The sequence below is a fragment of the Myotis lucifugus genome, unplaced genomic scaffold, assembly GCF_000147115.1.
Source record: "Myotis lucifugus unplaced genomic scaffold, Myoluc2.0 scaffold_6, whole genome shotgun sequence".
NCBI classification, from domain to species: domain Eukaryota; kingdom Metazoa; phylum Chordata; class Mammalia; order Chiroptera; family Vespertilionidae; genus Myotis; species Myotis lucifugus.
The window spans coordinates 7,531,622-7,550,810 of NW_005871054.1; the positions used below are offsets into that span (position 1 = coordinate 7,531,622).

A 19,189-nucleotide genomic window follows, 5' to 3' on the forward strand; every position below is an offset into this window, starting at 1 on the left:
TGAAGCTTTATCCAAAATGCTCTAAAGTTTAAAGGAAAATATATTCACGTATCACTTACATAATTACAAATTAATATTCAAAGATTTTTTTAAATGTATTAAGTTAAATTCTAAATAAATTAAGACAGGTCAATTTGACTATAAAATGATAACAATACTGATACAGTAATTAGGCTGTTTGAATTACTAACATGTTTTTTTCAGTATTTTTATTGATTTCAGAGAGGAAGGGAGAGGGATAGAGAGAAACATCAATGATGAGAGAGAATCATTGATTGGCTGCCTCCTGCCCGCCCCCTATTCGGGGGGCGGGGGGGAATCAAGCCCGCAACCCAGGCATGTGTCCTTGGCTGGAATCAAACCTGGGACCCTTCAGTCTGCAGGCGGATGCTCTATCCACTGAGCCAAACCAGCTAAGGCTACTAACATTTTGTTATACCTCTATGCAATGGCCCAGAATCAGAGTCTGAACCTTGATCTTGCAGTATATACTGAACCCTACTGATTCCTAAAGAAAGCTAACTATCTTATTTCCTCATCTATACTTAAAATTTTAAGAAGCCCACTGGAAGAAAGAAAAGAAGGAGAAAGGGAAGGAAATAAGGAAGGAAGTTTCCCAAAATATTACATCTAATTATGATTATTTGTCTGACTTCAAACTTCAATCTTGGGTCATGTATAAGATGTGAGTGGTGTGGAGAGAAATGGCATCAGAAAATTATCTCAAAAATCTTTGATTTAAAAATAAAACCACAAAACAAGAGGGAGTTGGGGGAGATATTATACTACAGAGATCTTAACGATGCCAGACACTAGAGAACTGAAAATATCAACTTTTTTTCAACAGAGGATATGAAAACAAGTCCCAAAGTCTAGGGAAATGCATTTAGGACATGTAGGCAGTTAGCACGATGAAGGAATCCACTTCTTTTAAATAATTTCCACTGAAAGATGGATGCATTAATTTGCATCTTACTCTGAACCTAATTAATAAACCTTAAGAACTGTTCTCTCACATACATAAATTTATTTCCTGAAATGCAAAAGAGAGTAGTCCTGGGAAGAAACCAGAGGGCTAGCTAGTTACGTTGGCAAATTTTATATACTCTATAAAAGGTGAGGGATTTATTGTTACATTTCTTTCATAGATTAGTTTGTAAGTTCTTCTGGTGGTTACCCCAGAAACTATAATATATACCCTTGACTTCTAAAAGTTCAAAGTCAGTCCATACCTTTATTGTCTTTCTAGAAATAACTTGGAATGCTTTAAGTCCCTTTCAACTTTAAAACTATTGCTGTTAGGAGGCATTTTAAAAATATTACACACATTTTAAACACTTAACAAGATATTACTATCTACACTAATAAAAGAGAAACATGAAAATTGCTGTCACTCCACTACGCCCACCAGCCAATCAGAGCGACTATGCAAATTAACCCAACAAAGATGGCGGTTAATTTGCATACGCAGGCACAAAGTGAAGACTGAAGAGGCTTGGCTTCTCTGCTGCAGCCACAGAGGAGAAGCCAAGCCTCGCTATGGCTGGACCAAAGGCCTGGGTCCCAGGTGTCGGAGGAAAACCGGTGCCAGCAACCGGGGGAAGGCCTATTGCGGGAATCTTCGTGCAACGGGCTTCTAGCTGTTTTATATAGTCAGTGTTCCTTTAGCCTCATGTTTACCGCTAGCCCTGTTCACCAACAGGTAAAACTTATCTATATGAGAGGGGTTATCTTCAAGATGTGATGTTGACTAGGAGGTAGCAGGTGAGTGTTCTGGGGTGCAGTGACGTTATATTTCTTGATGTATGTGGTGGTTATACATGGGTGTATCCACTTTGCTAAATTTCACCAAGCGGACCAATTTGTGTGCTTTTCTGGTATATGTATACTTGAGTTTAAAACTTATAAAAATGAATAGAGATGTGGTGTCCACCTCTGGACAATTTTTTCTTTCTGGTCTTATTTTCAAAAGTTTGTTTAATGAGCATATCTACATACTATATTGGAGGAAAAGCAACTTTAAAAAAATAGCAAAATTGAGATTCTGTGAGGTTCACAACAACTCTAAGTACGCTGAGTAATTTAAACACAGTGTAACTAAAAAACACTGGGTTGCTAGACATGCTGAAAAATGATGACCTAGAATGAACTCATCCTTAAGGTGGGGAAGGAGAAATAAATTTTTGTCAGTATCTATCACAACATGAAGTGTACACGTTTGTACCCTGGCCATTCTTCTAGGAATATCTGCTACAGAAACACCCACACATACTCTCTAGAAAGCATGCTCTAAGGATGTCTGCTCCAGCATTGGCTGTAATAGTGGACAATCTAAGCGTCTGTCAACAGGAATGCTAAGACACAGAACAGAGACCAACATGACAAACTAGAAGTTCAGGGGTTCTTCCAACAGTCACAGTAGGTGAATGTTGGCCTCTGAGCAATTCAAGTCAACAAAAATTTATCGAGTTGTTTCCCAGGCTAGGCTTTGTGCTGGGCATATGAGGACAATAGTGAACGAAAGAGAATGTAGCCCTTTAGCCAGAAGAAAAAAAACCCAAAACCAGATTCTATATTGTCCCAATCCAGGCTGGTCCTTATGAGATTATCCTATATATCCTATATAATAAAACCCTAATATGCAAATCGACCAAACAGCAGAACGACCGGTCGCTATGATAAGCATTGACCACCAAGGGGCACCCACTCAACACAGGAGCAGTCCCCTGGTGGTCAGTGCGCTCCCACAGGGGGAGCACTGCTCAGCCAGAAGCTGGGCTCACGCTGGCGAGCACAGCTGCAGTGGCGGGAGTTTTTCCCACCTCCACAGCAAACAGACATCTCCCAAGGGGTCCCCTACTGCGAGAGGGCTCAGGCCAGGCTGAGGGACACCCTCCTCTCCCCCCCAGCAAGAATGTCATGCACCAGGCCTCTAGTTTTTAATAACACCCCTGAGACCTGGCTCAGTGGTTGAGCGTCAACCTATGAACTAGGAGGTCATGGTTCAATTCCCGGTCAGGACACATGCCCAGGCTGCAGGCTTGGGGAGTACAGGAGGCAGCCAATCAATGATTCTCTCTCATCATTTATGTTTCTATCTCTCTCTCCCTCTCCCTTCCTCTCTGAATTCAATAAAAAATATATATTTTTAAAAATAACACCGATGATTTTTGTTTATAACTTCAACTGAGGATCATTAAAAGTTATGCTTCCCAAAAGCACTGGGGTAAACTTTTGCATGAAAAGGAAGTAAATCCTTATTGAGTCTTTCCCTGGCACCATATAATCACAGTTTAGATAATTTCTTATTATCCTACTGCTTACTTTTCCTGAGATTTCTGTCAAATAGCTATAATTTCCTTTGGATGGCTTGCCAAAAATCAATAAACAATTTTACCCTTACTTTTGTAATAAACTGCACTAAAAGGAATTGGTTTCCTCCAGAATTACTGAAACACTTCGGGCATATTAAAGTAAAATTTTCTTACCTATAAATTACAAAAGATTTAACCAGGCACAAAATTAGAAGAAGTAATAATGGTTCAGTTCTGTAATCCCAGTATTAATATAAAGTAGTAATCCTAGATAAACTTATATAATGTCGTTATGAATAAACAAGATTAAAGTAAGTATATTAATAGAAACAAAAACTATTTAGCATTCTTCCACATATGCTTCAATTTCTTTCATGATTTCGCATACCTCAGGGATAAATAACATGTCATAAAATCAATTATGCTAATTAACATAGTATTTTCTGCTTACAGCCCAAATAAAATAAAACAAAGAGCCTGAAATAAATTTACTAAGTTCTAATCCCCCTTACAAGTACAATTTTTTCTTTGTCATTTTAGTCTTAAGTGGGAATTAAGTTCACTCATTACGTGGGCTTCCAACATACATGCTAGTTTTCTCATACCATAGTGACAAGCAAGGCTATAGCAGAAATGTTCATTTTGTTTTCTGTCATTTCACAAATATTTGTTTAGTTTCTGAATCAGGGTTTTGGAACCCCCAAACAAAGCTAATAATCTAAATTTTAAAAACATAGAGAGAGCTTTGCCCTGGCCGGGTGGCTGGGTTAATTGCAGTGTCATCCCATACACCAAAAGGTCGCAGGTTCGACCCCCAGTTGAGGCATGTGTGGAAGGCAACCAATAGATCTTTCTTTCTCTCTTTCTCTCTCTTTCTCTCTCTCTCTCTCTCTCAAAATCAATCAACATAGCCTCGGGTGAGGATTAAAACAAAAACAGAGTTTTAAGACCTCATTATAAACTTATAGTGTTCTCAATTCCTGTCTTATTTTAGTGTGTATTTTCTGGCTACCTATTTTCACTTACTACTACCCAAACATCAGTCTAGCAGACGTATTATCTTATTACCCAGAAAGCACACTTACTATGAGGAGAAGGGTGCCCTTTGCACATCTGCTCCTATTGTGGTTAAGAAGGGTGCAGTGGCTGCTCTGGACACGTGAAGATTGCAGAGTCAGAAGCCACTGCACACAGGGGTCTAATTATGAAAACAAGGGAAGCATTTGATCCACCAACATAAGGGAGACATTTGGCAAGGTTCTAAAATTATGATTTATACATTACCACATTTACCAAAAATGTTGCCTATCTCCTAAAGATTTAATAAAGTCTCTTTTTAAAATCCTACCGTTAAAATCCCTAGGAATGCATGAGGGAAAAGGTCAAGGATTGGTGTTCACGCCACATGAGCACAGGCTGTAGAAAACACGCGGCCTCTGGCGTGCACACAGGACAGGAGAAAAGTCACTTAGACGTCCAGCAACTGACAACCTGGATCCATTCTAGGATGTCTTCTAGCGACTGCCTCCTGGACATGGCACCTCTGTGTCACCACTGGGGGTATGCTGCTGCTCAATGCTTTCATTGATTTATTGCTGGGAATATGATTTCCGCTTTTTTTGTGGCACCCAAAAGGAAAATGCTAGCTGCTGAATTAGCTTCTGAGATTCAGGAGAGGGTTCGATGAAACTGGAACACGTATGGAATTAAATATACCTAGAAACAGATCATCATTTTCTACCTATAAAATAACAAACAAATATTATCACTTAAAGAGAAAATCTGCTCTGAAAAAACTAAGCTCTGAATTATGTGAAATTTGAGCCTATAATTTTTTGCAGTGTGTAACAGTCAGTCTACAAGGATTAACAGCAACGACAAAATAACCTGTTTTCCTTTCTTTTCCCTCTTCTGTTGTTTTCCCTCCTGAAGGCATTTAAACAGATTACTGTGTAAGTTTTGAAAAGAAATAATCAGTCATAAAAAAAAAAAACAGCTAAAATCACAAGCTTGTTCTTAGGAAAACAATAAGGTGGGTTTTCAAACCTCTGATTTGTTGCTGCATTAAAGCAGATATGCCTCTTGATTAAGGATAGTTTGGGGAGTAAGAGACACAATTGCTCAACTTGCACCTTCATTCATATTCCCTACTGGAACAGATGGCATCTTGAGGGCACTTAATCTCCCAGAATAGGCGACTCAAATCTTCCAGCTATCAAGAAGTGTTTTGTGCCTGGCTAGTGTGGTTCAGTGGTTGAGCATCTACCTGTGAATCAGGTGGTCATGGTTCAATTCCTGGTCAGGGCACATGCCCGGGTTGCAGGCTCGTTCCCCAGTACAGGGCGTGCAGGAAGCAGCCAATCAATGATTCTCTCTCACCATTGATGTTTCTACCTCTCTCTCCCTTTCCCTTCCTCTCTGAAATCAATACAAATATATTTCAAAAATATAATAAATTTTTTAAAAAGAAGTGTTTGCCCAACACTTTCCCACTGCCTCCACATTTTCATCCTTACTCATTGTTCTGCAATCTGGGCTCTGCCCCTGCACTACTTGAATGACAATGCTCTTCCCTTGATCTGTTTTAACTCCCAATCCCGGTCCATCTCTTTGCTGGGCTCCACAATGGACCCCTCACCACCTGCCTCTCCATAGCACAGACAGACGTCAACTCCTCTCTTGCCTTCCAAGTCCCTGCATTCTCTCACTTCCTCTGTGTCTCTGCTCCTCGGGGCCCTTTGTGCTTCTTTTGCTCTCTTCTGACTTAAAGGTAAGGGTGTATACCAGGTTCCATCTTCTTTTTTTTTTTCAAATATGTTTTTATTGATTTCAGAGAGAGAAAGGGAGAGGGAGAGAGAGATAGAAACATCAATGATGAGAATCATCAATTGGCTGCCTTCTGCACGCCCCCCACCAGGAATCAAGCCGTGAATTCCTGGTTCATAGGTCGATGCTCAACCACTGAGCCACACTGGGAGGGCTCCAGGTTCCATCTTAAGCCCATCAGGTCACCTGCTCTCCTTTCATCTCTCACTTATGGCAATCACCAGGAGTGTCTCCTGGACGGCACTCAATCAATACCTGTGAGACGAGTCTCACCCTCATCCATGCTGGGGCCATCCATAGAAGAGACTATCTAATCTGGGTCTCCATCCAATTATGTTCTCTGACCACCACCCCACTCCCAAGAATGGGGTTGAGACTGTGACTCTAGTTTAACGTTTTCACAAGAGGCTTCTTATGATTGTACTAGAGGCCCGATGCATGAATTTGTGGTGTCCGGCTGGCCCGCCTCAATTGGGGTCGATCAGGGGGGCCGGCCAGCTGGCGGGAGGGACTGCAGGAGGTTGGCCAGCAGGAGGTTGGCTGTGGGGGCGCACTGACCACCAGGGGGCAGCTCCTGCATTACGCGTCTGTCCCCTGGTGGTCAGTGCGAGTCATAGGGACTGGTCATCTGGTCATTCCAGTCCTTCAGTCATAACGGTCGCTTGGGCTTTTACATATATAGCTGGCTCTCTCTGTCTCTCCTTCCTGGTTTATAGCTTCCATGTAACAGAAAGAGAAAGGCTTTGGGGTCAGATAGAAATGTGTTCAAAGCTGGGTCTGTGAATTATTAGCTATGTGATTATACCTCTGAATTTTTCAGAATTACAGGTTGAAAAAATATATATGTAAAATATTTGTATGTATATATATATATTAAAACTTAGGGCAGGGGTCCTCAAACTATGGCCCGCGGGCCACATGCAAATACAAATATTGTATTTGTTCCCGTTTTGTTTTTTTACTTCAAAATAAGATATGTGCAGTGTGCATAGGAATTTGTTCATAGTTTTTTTTTAAACTATAGTCCGGCCCTCCAACGGTCTGAGGGACAGTGAACTGGCCCCCTGTTTAAAAAGTTTGAGGACCCCTGACTTAGGGCCTAGTGAGGTTTCTTTTTCTTTATTTCTCTTTAACTCTCTTTGCAAAACTCCTTACATGCTTTATTTAATTGAATTTTCACAGTAACCTATCTGAGGTCTAGAGGAAGAAGCTGAGGCTGGCTGGGTAACAACTAATAAGTGGTAGAATCAGATTCTAACCTAAGTCTGCCTGGCTCTGAAGCCCTAGCTCTTTCCACCACATAAAGTGCCTGCAGAACACAGAGGGGGTGGTATACTGGGTGAGAGGGGTGGGGAACGCACAAATGGGAAATTAGAGCATAATGTGAGAAGTGCCATAAGAGAGGTATGGAGAAAACGCTGTAGGGTTTACTGAGGAAACAGACATTGACTCAGCCTCAAGAAACCAGAGAGAACTCGCAGACAGTTCACTGGAGTTGCCTCTGGAGAGCATGACTCTACCCCCAGAGACTGGGCAGGGCATTCTAAGCAGCAGGACCATGTGCAGTCACTGCAGGGAGTATGAGGTGATGGGAGCAGAAGTGGGGGAGGGCGAAGAAACACAGTTATGGCAGGAGATGATGGCAAAAAGGCAGGGCAGGCCCTAGCCAGTTTGGCTCAGTGGATAGAGTGTTGGCCTGTGGACTGAAAGGTCCCAGGTTCGATTCCGGTCAAGGGCATGTACCTAGGTTGCGGGCACATCCCCAGTGGGAGGTGTGCAGGAGGCAGCTGATTGATGTTTCTCTCTCATCGATGTTTCTAACTCTCTATCCCTCTCCCTTCCTCTCTATAAAAAAAAAAATCAATAAAATATATATATTTTTTTTTTTAAAAAAAGGCAGGGCAGGACTATGCCCAAGTGTGTGAAGCCCATTCCAGAAGCAATACAGCCCGCAGGAGTTTTTAAGGAGGGCAGGGACAGATCAGAACTGGACTTTCCAAGGCTAATCCCAGTGCTGGCATAGTTCAGGGATTCCGGAACTCAGGACCACTTGGGGAACCTTTCTTATTTTTTTATTTATTTTGGTTAATCCTCACCTGAGGATATTTTCCCATTGGTTTTTAGAGAGAGTTGAAGGGAGAGAGAGAGAGACACAGAGAAATATCAATGTGAGAGAGACACATTGATTGGTTGCCTTCGCACATACCCCGACCAGGGCTAGGGACTGAGCCTGCAACTGAGGTACATGCCCTTGACCAGAATCGAACCTGGGACCCTTCAGTCAGTCCCCAGGCTGTCGCTCTTTCCACAGAGCCAAACCGATGCGAGCTGGGGAACCTTTTTAAAAGGTTTGTCCCATTATTGTGAATGTTAACTTTAGTCCTTTGGTTAAGGTGGTGTCTGCCAGGTTTCGCCAATGTGGTTATTGTTTGTCCTTTGTAATTAATAAATATTTTGTAGCAAATATCATGCTCCTTCACAAACTTTCACCACAAGTTATAACATCCATTGATTTTTTTCCAACTCCATCATTCCATTTATAGTTAATAGTTGACCTTCTACTCAAGGAAGAGATTTCTCTTCTTCCCATTAGTTATTTACGTCACTATAGATCAGCGGTTCTCAACCTGTGGGTCGTGACCCCTTTGGCGGTCGAACGACCCTTTCACAGGGGTCGCCTAAGACCATCCTGCATATCAGATATTTACATTACGATTCAGAACAGTAGCAACATTACAGTTATGAAGTAGCAACAAAAATAATTTTATGGTTGGGTCACATGAGGAACTGTATTTAAAGGGCCAGAAGGTTGAGAACCACTGCTATAGATACATGGCTTTTTATTTTATTCAAAGGATTGTAATTCAAGCTCAAATTACCCCAGAGGTGGCCAGTGAACGTCCCCTCAAGCTGGCCCTTGTGTGATTATGATATCTCCCTTGTTCTTTTAGCACTGCTGTCCTTTCCAGCACAAGAAGCTCTTCCAGACTCGTTTTGTGTTTTCCCTGCCTCCCCTCCCCTCATCTGGAATAAGCTTTTTTAAGTTCTGATCCTTCTGCGTGAAGAATGGAATTTAGAAACCATTCTAAAGTTCTGGGTACTTGGTGTGTCACTGTCGCTTCTCTCAATGGACAGGGAAAGAAAATTGTGTGTGTGTGTGTGTGTGTGTGTGTGTGTGTGTGTGTGTACACCTATCTATATTTCTATGGGAAATTTCTTTAAATACAGATTTCGGGGGGCTATGGCCAGACCTACTGAATCAGAATCGTTAGGAGTGGGCTCATAAATCTGTGTTTGTCTAATGTTTAGCCAGGTTTTCAAAGAGAGGATTGACCAGGGGAGTGATAGTGGGGGCAGAAAGACTAGTTAGGAGGCTACCCTACTAATCCAGACAAAAGTTAACAGGGTTGTGAACCAGGGCAGAAGCAGCAAGATAGAGAGGACGTGATCGTCTGTCCTTGGGGCTGACTGGACGATGGAGATGAAGAGGGAAGAGTGGCAGGCACTCAATGTCTCCTGCGCGGGTAACTGTCATCGCTGTGGCCTGAGCACTGTCATTTACACAGAAAGCACTGAACAGGTTTACTTAATTGAACATCTCACTTTTCTCCTGTAGATTACATAAAAACCCAAGCGACATTCTGGGAAGAAAATAATTATAAAACATTCAAGAATTCATATCTCTTCCTTACATTTTACCATATAGGCTAAAACACTGAATGTTACTCAGGACAAGAAAGATGACTTGTGAATTCACTGTCAGCAGGCCAGGCTCTCACATGGATGAACGTGGCCTGGCCGACGTGATTGTGTCTGTGCACGCTGTGCATGCAGAATAATAGACCGGGAAGGCTTTTTACCGAGAAGCAACCTTTGTCACCATGTCTCTCATTGTCCAGAAAAAAAGAGAGCTACAGTCGGCTGGAGATCAGTCATTAAGCCGAGATGACGGCTTACTATCACTGCAGCATAAAACTCACTGGCGCATGAGCAAAATACATAAAGGGGCTGTAAAAAGAAAAGTGAAGCTAAAAGAAAATGGCCCTTGGAATTCTAACGGCTGTAACACAAAGTTTAAAACCCAGATAAAAGTACAACCCAGAGGAAAATAATAATTCCCAGCGTTCATGTAGCAAAAGCAAGTCATCAATGACCTTCTCCTTGCTAAATCCACAGGGCACTTTCCAGACTTACCTTGCTGCTAGTATATACCCTCCTATGGATACTGTTGAAGGTCTCCTTGGTGCCCTCTCTGCTCTTGGCCTCCAGGACATTGCACTCTTCTGGTTTTCCTCCTACCCCTCTGACTGGTCCCATCTTTCACAAGCACCTCTTTCTCTGCTGATCTCCTAAAAGTTCACCTTCCTCAAAATGCTAGCCCTGGGGTGGGAAGGGATCAACCAAAGAACTTATATACATATATGCATAACCCAAGGATACAGATAATAGGGTGATAAAGACCTGGGGTGGAGGTAGGGGCAGGGGACATATGTTATACTTTCAACAATAAAGATTAAAAAAAAATGCTAGCCCTGGCCTCTTCTCTTTCCTCCATAAGCTGTCTAGGTTATCTCATTCATTCCTAATACTCTCACTACAACTCCCACAGCGCTCTCCTGAGCAGGAAGACCCACATAAATGTATAATCACCGCTTGCATGTCCCACAGACATTTCAATCTAAATATGTTCAAAGCTGAACTTATCACCCCCTGACCTTGAACCTGTTCCCCATTCTATTGTGGTGAATGATAACCACCATCCAACCAGAAACCTGACCCTACCTTACACCTTCCTTCTCCTCCACCCCTATTTCCAAACAATCATCAGGAATCTAGAATCTCCAGAGTATTTTCATTACTTTCGTTGCGTACTGCCATAATGATCTCACACTGGATTACTTCAAGGGCCTCCAGACTGTCTCTCCAACAATCCATTATCTACACTGCAGCCCAAGTGACCAGCCCAGAGTTTAAATAATCTAATGATGCTCCTTTCTTCAGAAGGTCCTCTCTGACCGCCACCTCCTCCCATGAATGGGCTGGGCGTATGTCCTGAGGCTTTCAGACATCTTGGGCTAACAATGATAGAACTGAACACACCATATCCAGCGGCTCATTTATGAATATTGCCCTTATAGGTTCCTTGAGAGGAGGTACATATTGTTCACTGTTGGGTCCTCAGTGCCTAGTACGGTGCATGACACATAGGACACTCAAGAAATCTTTGTGGCTTCTTAACTTAATGATCCATTTTAAATTAAGGCTCAAAAGATCAACTCAGTTGGTTTTGTAAGACCAAGCTGGATGGTCACGTGTGCTGAAGGCAAAGATAGATGTGTGTGTGTGTGTGTGTGTGTGTGTGTGTGTGTGTCTATGTGCAAAATGGATCATTAAGATAAGAAGCTAGTCTGCAGTCAGAGAAAATAAAAGCATATTATCCAGAGAGAAGCAGAGATGTGAATCCCTGTGATACATAGGAACACTTGCAAGAAAAAGAAACAGGGGAAAAGACCAGTTGCCTGTTTACCTTGCAGTGCCTGAGAGGCCAGCCATACTCCTCCCTATGATTGAGTTCCAAAAGATTCTCATCACCTTATGATCCTTGTGCCTTACACTGATTCTCAATAGACTTAGACTAATTCTCAGACCAGCCTATTTCTATTTCCACCTCATATCTCTGGCCAGTCCAGAGAAAGCTTCTTTCTTCAGGGAGATAGAGCTGGCCTGCCACTCCCTCCTTCATGCCGATGGGAAAGCGAGTGGCAGAGAACTAGATGGCAATCCTGGAATCTTACAATTCCTGGGTTGTGGCCATCCAGGTGCCTGCCTCCCACTGGGGAAAGAAAGGAACTGACTGATAACGCAGTAGAGTTTGAGGGACACCCTCTCTGACCACACCCTCGGCTTTCTATACCATCTCCACCCCCTCATCTGTCTCCAGCAGCAAGGCTGAAGGCTGTAAATTCATTCTTAAAAAGCAGGGCTCTTTGGGAGTAAACAAAGGTATATAAACTATTGCTGGTCCCTAAGCTAGCAGTGACTAAACACTGCACTGGCTCCTCAAAATATAACTGGTTACATTCTTTAAATATATAAAAATCTATATATCCTTCATAGGATCTAACAGCATCTTCACAAACATGGGATAGAAACTAAAGCCTCGGATTTCTATTACTTTTAGGTTAATCATTTTTTAAAAAAATATGTTTTTATTGATTTTAGAGAGAGAGGAAGGGAGAGAGAGAGAGAAACATCGATCGGCCGCCTCCCACATGCACCCCAATAGTGGATTAAGCCCGAAACCTGGGCATATGCCCTGACTGGGAATTCAACCAGAGACCTTTCAGTGCACAGGACAATGCTCAATCAACTGAGCCATACCAGCCAGGGTTGGGTTAAACTTTTTAATGATTGTTTCCATCTCTAGGTCGCCAAATGTTCAGTATTTTCTATGTGAGAGGAATGGGTACCCTGCTAGAGAAATTCAAAGGCTATAGATGTCCAAGACAATTCAATGGGGGAAAGAATAGTCTTTTAAACAAATGGTGTTGGGACAACTGGATTTCCACACGCAAAAGAACCAAGTTGGAACCCCTACCTCACACTGTATATAAAAATGAACTCAAAATGGATCACCTGCCTAAATGTCAGAGCTAAAACTATAAAACTCTTAGAAGAAAACATGGAAATAAATCTTCATGACCTTCAATTAGGTGATGATTTCCTAGCTATAACACCAAAGGATAAGCAACAAAAAATAAATAAATAAATTGAACATCAACAAAATTTAAAACTTCTGTGCTTCAAAAGACACCATCAAGAAAGTGAAACAACAACTCATTAAATGGAAGAAAATATTTGCAAATAATATATTCAGATAAGATACTTACATTGACAATATATAAAGAACTCTTAGAACTCAAAAATAAAAAGACAAATAAACCAAATAGAAAATGGGCAAAGGATTTGAATGGACATTTTCTCCAAAGAAGATATATAAATGCATTCATAAAAACTAATCAATGTTATTAGTCTTTAGGAAAATACAAATTAAAACCACATGATGGCTTAGCTGGTTCAGCTCAGTGGATAGAGTGTTGGCCTGTAGACTGAAGGGTCCCAGGTTCAATTCTGGTCAAGGGCACGTACCTTGGATGCAGGCTTGATCCCCAGCCCTGGTTGGTAGGGATGCGTGCAGGAAGCAACCAATTGATGTACCTCTCTCACATCGATGTTTGTCTCTCTCTCTCTCCCCCACACTTCCACTTTCTCTAAAAATCAATAGACAAATATCCGTGGGTAGGGATTTAAAAAAACACACGCGAGATACCACTTCACACCCAGTAGGATGGCTATAATCAAAGAGACAGACAATAACAAGTGTTGGTAAGGATGTGAAGGAATTCAAACTCTGATACAATGCTGGTGTGGTGATAAAACTGTTTGGCTGTTTTAGAAAACAATTTGGCAGGATAAAAACAAAGATTTACATATATAAGATAAAGCAAAATTTTAAAAAGCATAAACATTCTAATTTTGCAGCTATTACTTGCATAATGATCTGTGGTTTGTGTTTTTTAACCTGTTGGAGTTAATTTTATTCCTATGTACAAAGACATACATGCAAACTAAAGAATTCTGCTCACCTATGCATACTCATTCCAACCAAATATGAAACATTTAGCAATAAAGTCCTTTCTCCAAAGGCATGCTTACTACTATGTCACTATTCAGTGTAAATATATAACAACCTTAATAAATAGACCAAATTGATTTTTTTCTCTTCATCAAGTGGGGCTCCCTGCAAATCCAGTCATACAAAAAAATTTCATTCATCTTTTCTTCAAATCTGAGCGTTTCTTTAAGCCAGATATCATTACATCCCCTCTAGTCCAGCTGCCAATCACAACGGCAACTTACTGCAACTCCACCCTTTTCCCACCTCCAGTTTCTTTCATTTTTTATTATTTTTAATATATTTTATTGATTTTTTACAGAGAGGAAGGGAGAGAGATAGAGAGTTAGAAACATTGATGAGAGAGAAACATCAATCAGCTGCCTCTTGCACAACCCGCAACCAAGATGTGCCTGCAACCAAGGTACATGCCCTTGACGGGAATCGAACCTGGGACCCTTCAGTCTGCATGAGCCAAACCGGTTAGGGCCTACCTTCCCTTTCAATAGTGCATTTAATTTCTTCCCTATTATAGAAAAATTAGGTTAGGAGTTCAAATCCTCAAAGTAGTTAAATGAACTGTCACATAAATATTATTTAACCCCAGGGAATTGTCTGTTTAATTGCCACTCTCTCCCTTCCCCCAAAGGACTGCATCTTATTTTGATGGTGTAATGGAAAGCACTGCATTAAGAAAGAGCAAAAACATAATGGGTTTACATTTTTAAACATCTAACCTTTTCACGAGTCACTGCTAATCGCTTGCACCTGTGCCTTTAATAATCAGCCTGGCAATTAGAAAAGCAAAATCCCCAGGACAGAACTAGTAGGGATGCCCCAATCACAGCCACTGCCATTTCCGGGAGAGAAGAAAAGCTGTTTTGTCATATGTGACATGAAGGAAGTTTTACGTTCGTTCCACCAAATCTTGAGAACAATAGAGCTCCTAGTACTTAAAATCCTCATCTTCTAAAAGTCACGATTTAAAAAAAACTACATCTTACTATATCTTCCAATATTAAGTTTTTACTACATTTTTCAACTTTAGGTCTCAGGTGGTGGTGGGGGGGTAAGAATTGGGGTGTGAGGAGAAGGCTCCGGAATAAGCACAATACTCAAGGCAGGGAGGGGAGCTAGCCTTTAAAATAATTTCTCCCAGGGAGAAATTAAGACCATTAACATTCCACCACTTAACCATTTACTTCATTACGAAAGGCAAACTTGGAGCACAAGGGGCAATATCCTGAAAGTGGGATGGAAGTGGTTCCGCATCAATGAGCACACAAGCTTGGAAGGTTCAGATATGGTCTGTCAGTTGTGGTCCACCCTGAGCAAGTCATTCCCCTGTGGGCTGAGGCTCCCATAGCATGGAAATCTTCCTTAACCGCCCGTGGCTGAACGGGATTTCCTGTGAGCAGCATCTGGACCACACCTCTGGTCAGGCAAGAAGCTGGCAAGGGCTGGAGGGCAAGGTGGCTGGTCCAAAGAAGGGGGGACAGGGCTAATCACCAAAATAGGTTCCTCTACAAATTCACAGGGAGAACCCCTAACATGGCTGTGCATCCTGTCCTGTTCTTGTCATCCGTCCTGGCCATCCGCTACCAGATGTTGGTCATTCTGTGGGCTGACTGGAAGGATTTTGTGGTCCGGCAGCTGCCAGCCTGTTACGACCTCAGCGATGTTGTGGAAGCATCCATTTGGTGTATAAAGAAGCTTTTAGGCATTAAAATACTGCCAAGGGGAATATCAGAGAACAAACTCCCCACCCACTGCAGAAGAAATTTCCCAGTGTCAAAGCATCTGGGATGAAGATTCCAAATTACCTGTAGCAAAATTTTCCTTTAGATTTTTTTTTTAAGTCCTCTTGCTTGCTGAGGAACCTCCTGAGAAACCTCCCAAAGATGATACCCACAGCTCAGGTCCTTGGTCCTACATCTCCCTATAGTTAGCGAAGGAAGGAGACGTGTTTGACAGTTACCCAGGATGCTTCCACTTGTAGCAAGAACGAACAGGAAAAAAGCATCCGGACACTCAACTCCTTAGAGATCCAAAGCCCTCCGAGGAATACAGAGAAGTCTCCCTCCCAACCTGCACCCCAACCCTCTTGCCGCCCTAGCTTCAGAGCAGCAGCCCTTCGGCTACTCCATGCGGCTCCGGGAGAAAACCCTTTATTCCACGGGGCTCCCGGGTCTGACCCCAGGAAAGCCCGGGGGGTCATCCTTCTCCCCGCCCTCCCAACCTCCCCACGCCACCCCGCCCCGCCACCTCCACCAGGCCCCCTTCTTACCTGATAATGTCGTCGTTGTGTCCCAGGAAGAATTTTTGGCTGTGCTCGCGGGTGTTGTAAACCACTCCGACCCCAGCCACAAAGTAGACCACCTCCTTGCCGGCCGTGTAGTACAGGTTGTTGCGGCACTGGTGACCCCGGTACCCGTAGACCCACTCCAGCCGGAGCTGGCAGCTGGGAGCCGTCCGATCCGCCATGATAAGCCGACCCCACTCGCCCCCCGGCCCCCCCGCGCGCCGGTCCGCGGCCCCTGCGCGCCGGGTCTGTCCTCGCCAAGGTCCGGGCTGCGGAGAGCCTGCAAGGGCTCAGAGTACAGCGCCGAGCCCGAGCGCTGATGTCCGCGGCGACGCACAGACACAGCCCTGCGCGCCGGGCGCCACCATCATCCGCCGCCGCCGCCGCCGGAGACGAGCCGCCGGTGCGCGGCCGCCAGACCCCGCCGGGCGCCCCGGCTCCCTCTCCCCGGCGAGGCGTCTTCGGAGGCGCCAGCACCCGCGCGCGCACGCCTCACTGCACCTGCAGGCTTCGGGTTCTTGGGGGGGTCACCCCGCCTCTTAAAGCAGGGATCCGCATATCCGAGCACTGATTACCCGGCTCTCTCCCTGAAGTTTGCAGTGCGCCGGGGCTTCCCGGCAGGCGGCGGGATTTATTCTGTGACGGCTTTGATTTGACACGGAACCCGGCTAAGCTTTGCCATCACCATCCTCGGATCCGAAACCGACGGTCTATATCCAAGATGCAAGAGCGAGGGAGAAAGAAACAATTTTTTTGCGTAAGTCTCCCAGTCCAAGAAAATTATCCACAAACTACAAGTTTGTTGTTGTTTTTTTTGTCAATTACTCCTTTCTCCCCCCCAGATTCATCTCCTTAATAATATGAAATATGACCTAAATGCTGCTGGCTGGTTGTTGCTGATAGGATTTGAAAGAACATTTGCTGTTTCCCCATGAAGCCAGGGTGAATATGCAGTGGTCATTTTTTTTTAGATGCTCCAATTAGTTGTTATGTATGTGCTTAAAATTCATATCCTCCGTGCACCCTTTCTGGGCCGGGAACACCGTAAAGAACTTAGCAGTTCTTACTAATCACCAACTCCAATTGCAAGCGTCATAAAAGATTTTTGTGAATCGGAGGAAACGAGACACTAGTGCAGCTGTTGGCAGGAGCGCTTTACCTACTAATGCTCCAGGTCAAAAGAAACCCTAAATAATTAACAAGTGGCAAAAAATCGTGTGCCTCTCCCCAGGAAGGTCTGCGCTAGCTAGTTACGGGGTCCCACCTCTAGCCCAGCGTGGGGCGGGGACGCCCGCGAAAACACTGGGGACCGCGAGCCCCCCACACGCACGCGCGCGCACGCACACACACGCGCGCATCGGCCGCCGTGGGTCCAAGGGATGCCAGCCCCCAGGGACACCCCGGCCCGCGAGCACTGCCGCCCTGGTGGCGTGCGGGACTCCCACACCCGATCCAGCCTCTCCCTCAGAGCATCCCCGCTTCTCTCCGCCTCTAACCTCTGCTCCGAGCCGGTGCCGCCACGGGCGAGCGAAATCCTCTGCCTGCCCTCCCCTCCCCGCCTCCCGCACCCGAGGGTGGGCTTCGTCACTGGACGCAGTGGAGACAGGTTCCTCGTCCAGCCCGGGCTCAGGAGGCGGGGCCACAGCGCCGCTTTCGGGAACCCTGGCGGTGGGTTACTAGGCTAGATCGCCGCACTTGGAAACCGCGGCGCTGCACCAGGGCTCTGGGGCCGCCCCTCCTTCTCCCGGCTCAGGTTGCCCTCTTCCCCGATGCATCCTGGGAAGTGTAGTCCCCTGAACGCCGGCTCAGTCGGGGAGCTCGCGCAGCTAGGCCACAAGTCCCAGGATTCCTCGCGCCCAGAGGGGGCCGCAGTGAGGCCGCTACCCACGGCACCTGCGGTTCTCCCGCTGGGCAGAGGCAGCCGCACCTGGGGCGACCCCTTGCCAGCGCCCGGCGTTCCCTGCTGACAGCGGTGGCCTGCCCGCGTGCGTGCGTTTGCATCTATGGAAAGAGCAATGGCGTTGGAATAGAGACCATCTCTACGGCCCACCTCAAGAGTTTTCTTCTGCACCAATCCCTGAGGGTTACTATAGCCGATTCAAGTCCAAATTTATTTCCCACTTCAGTTTTCTTTTTTATTCAAATGGGTTTTGTTCTGTTAAACTGCAGGTCTGCCAGGTTTAAAGAAAATGCTATGTAAGAACCAGTGCCTTCCCATGAGCCGCCTCCTAAGTTAGAGGACTTGGGTATCTATACTAATAATAGCCTAAGTGATCATCACGCCCTCGGCTGGGCAGGCGCTCTGCGTGGTGAGGCCTGGGGGTTCCCTGGCTCCATGCGGGCGGAGGAGGCAGGTCCCAGTGGAGGAGGCAGGTTGTGGCAGGGGAGGGCAGTTGGGAGCCATCAGGTCGGCAGGGGAGTGGTTAGGGGCAATCAGGCAGGCAGGCAGGCAGGCGAGCAGTTAGGAGCCAGCAGTCCCAGATTGTGAGTTGGACATCCCCCGAGGGGGTCCCAGATTGGAGAGGGTGCAGGCCCGGCTGAGGGACACCCCGCCCCCTCACGAATTTCTATATATATCCTATCTAATAAAAGAGAAACATGGTAATTAGCGTACAACCGCTACCCTTCCCATTGGCTAATCAGGGCGATATGCAAATTAACTGCCAGCCAAGATGGCGGCCGGCAGCCAGGCAGCTGGAAGCGAACATGAGGCTTGCTTGCTTCAGTGAAGGAGGACTCCAACGTGCCCCGCCTGCCTTGCCGGCCTCTGAGCTGGCAGTTTGAAACATTGTAACAAATATAGAAGCTAAACAAAGCCCCAGAAACCAGCTTTCAGCCAGCCAGGATCTCAGAGCTGGAGATGATACAGTCGCTTATAGAACCGAAACAAACCAGATACCTGCTTTCAGCAGCAGAGGCCTTGGCCCAGAATAAAAAAAAAAAGAAAAAAAGGAGCGGTTGGGAGCTTCAGTCACCCACCAGCCTGAAAACAGCCCTCAGCCCCTCACCCAGACTGGCCAAGCACCCCAGTGGGGACCCCCACCCTGAAAGGTGTGTGACCAGCTGCAAACA

At 44.9% G+C, this 19,189-nt stretch overlaps 1 protein-coding gene across 2 annotated transcripts in view; it reads right to left on the reverse strand.

Moving 5' to 3' along the window:
• The window catches only part of EML6 (echinoderm microtubule associated protein like 6), a 187,420-nt gene extending 171,042 nt beyond the window's left edge, over positions 1–16,378 (reverse strand). For both annotated transcript variants that reach the window (XM_023746778.1, XM_023746785.1), the window contains exon 1: positions 16,103–16,378. In XM_023746778.1, the coding sequence (XP_023602546.1) occupies positions 16,103–16,299 (197 nt within the window). In that variant the 5' untranslated portion in view covers positions 16,300–16,378. The remainder of the gene's footprint in view (positions 1–16,102) is intronic.
• Positions 16,379–19,189: the final 2,811 nt, after the last annotated feature.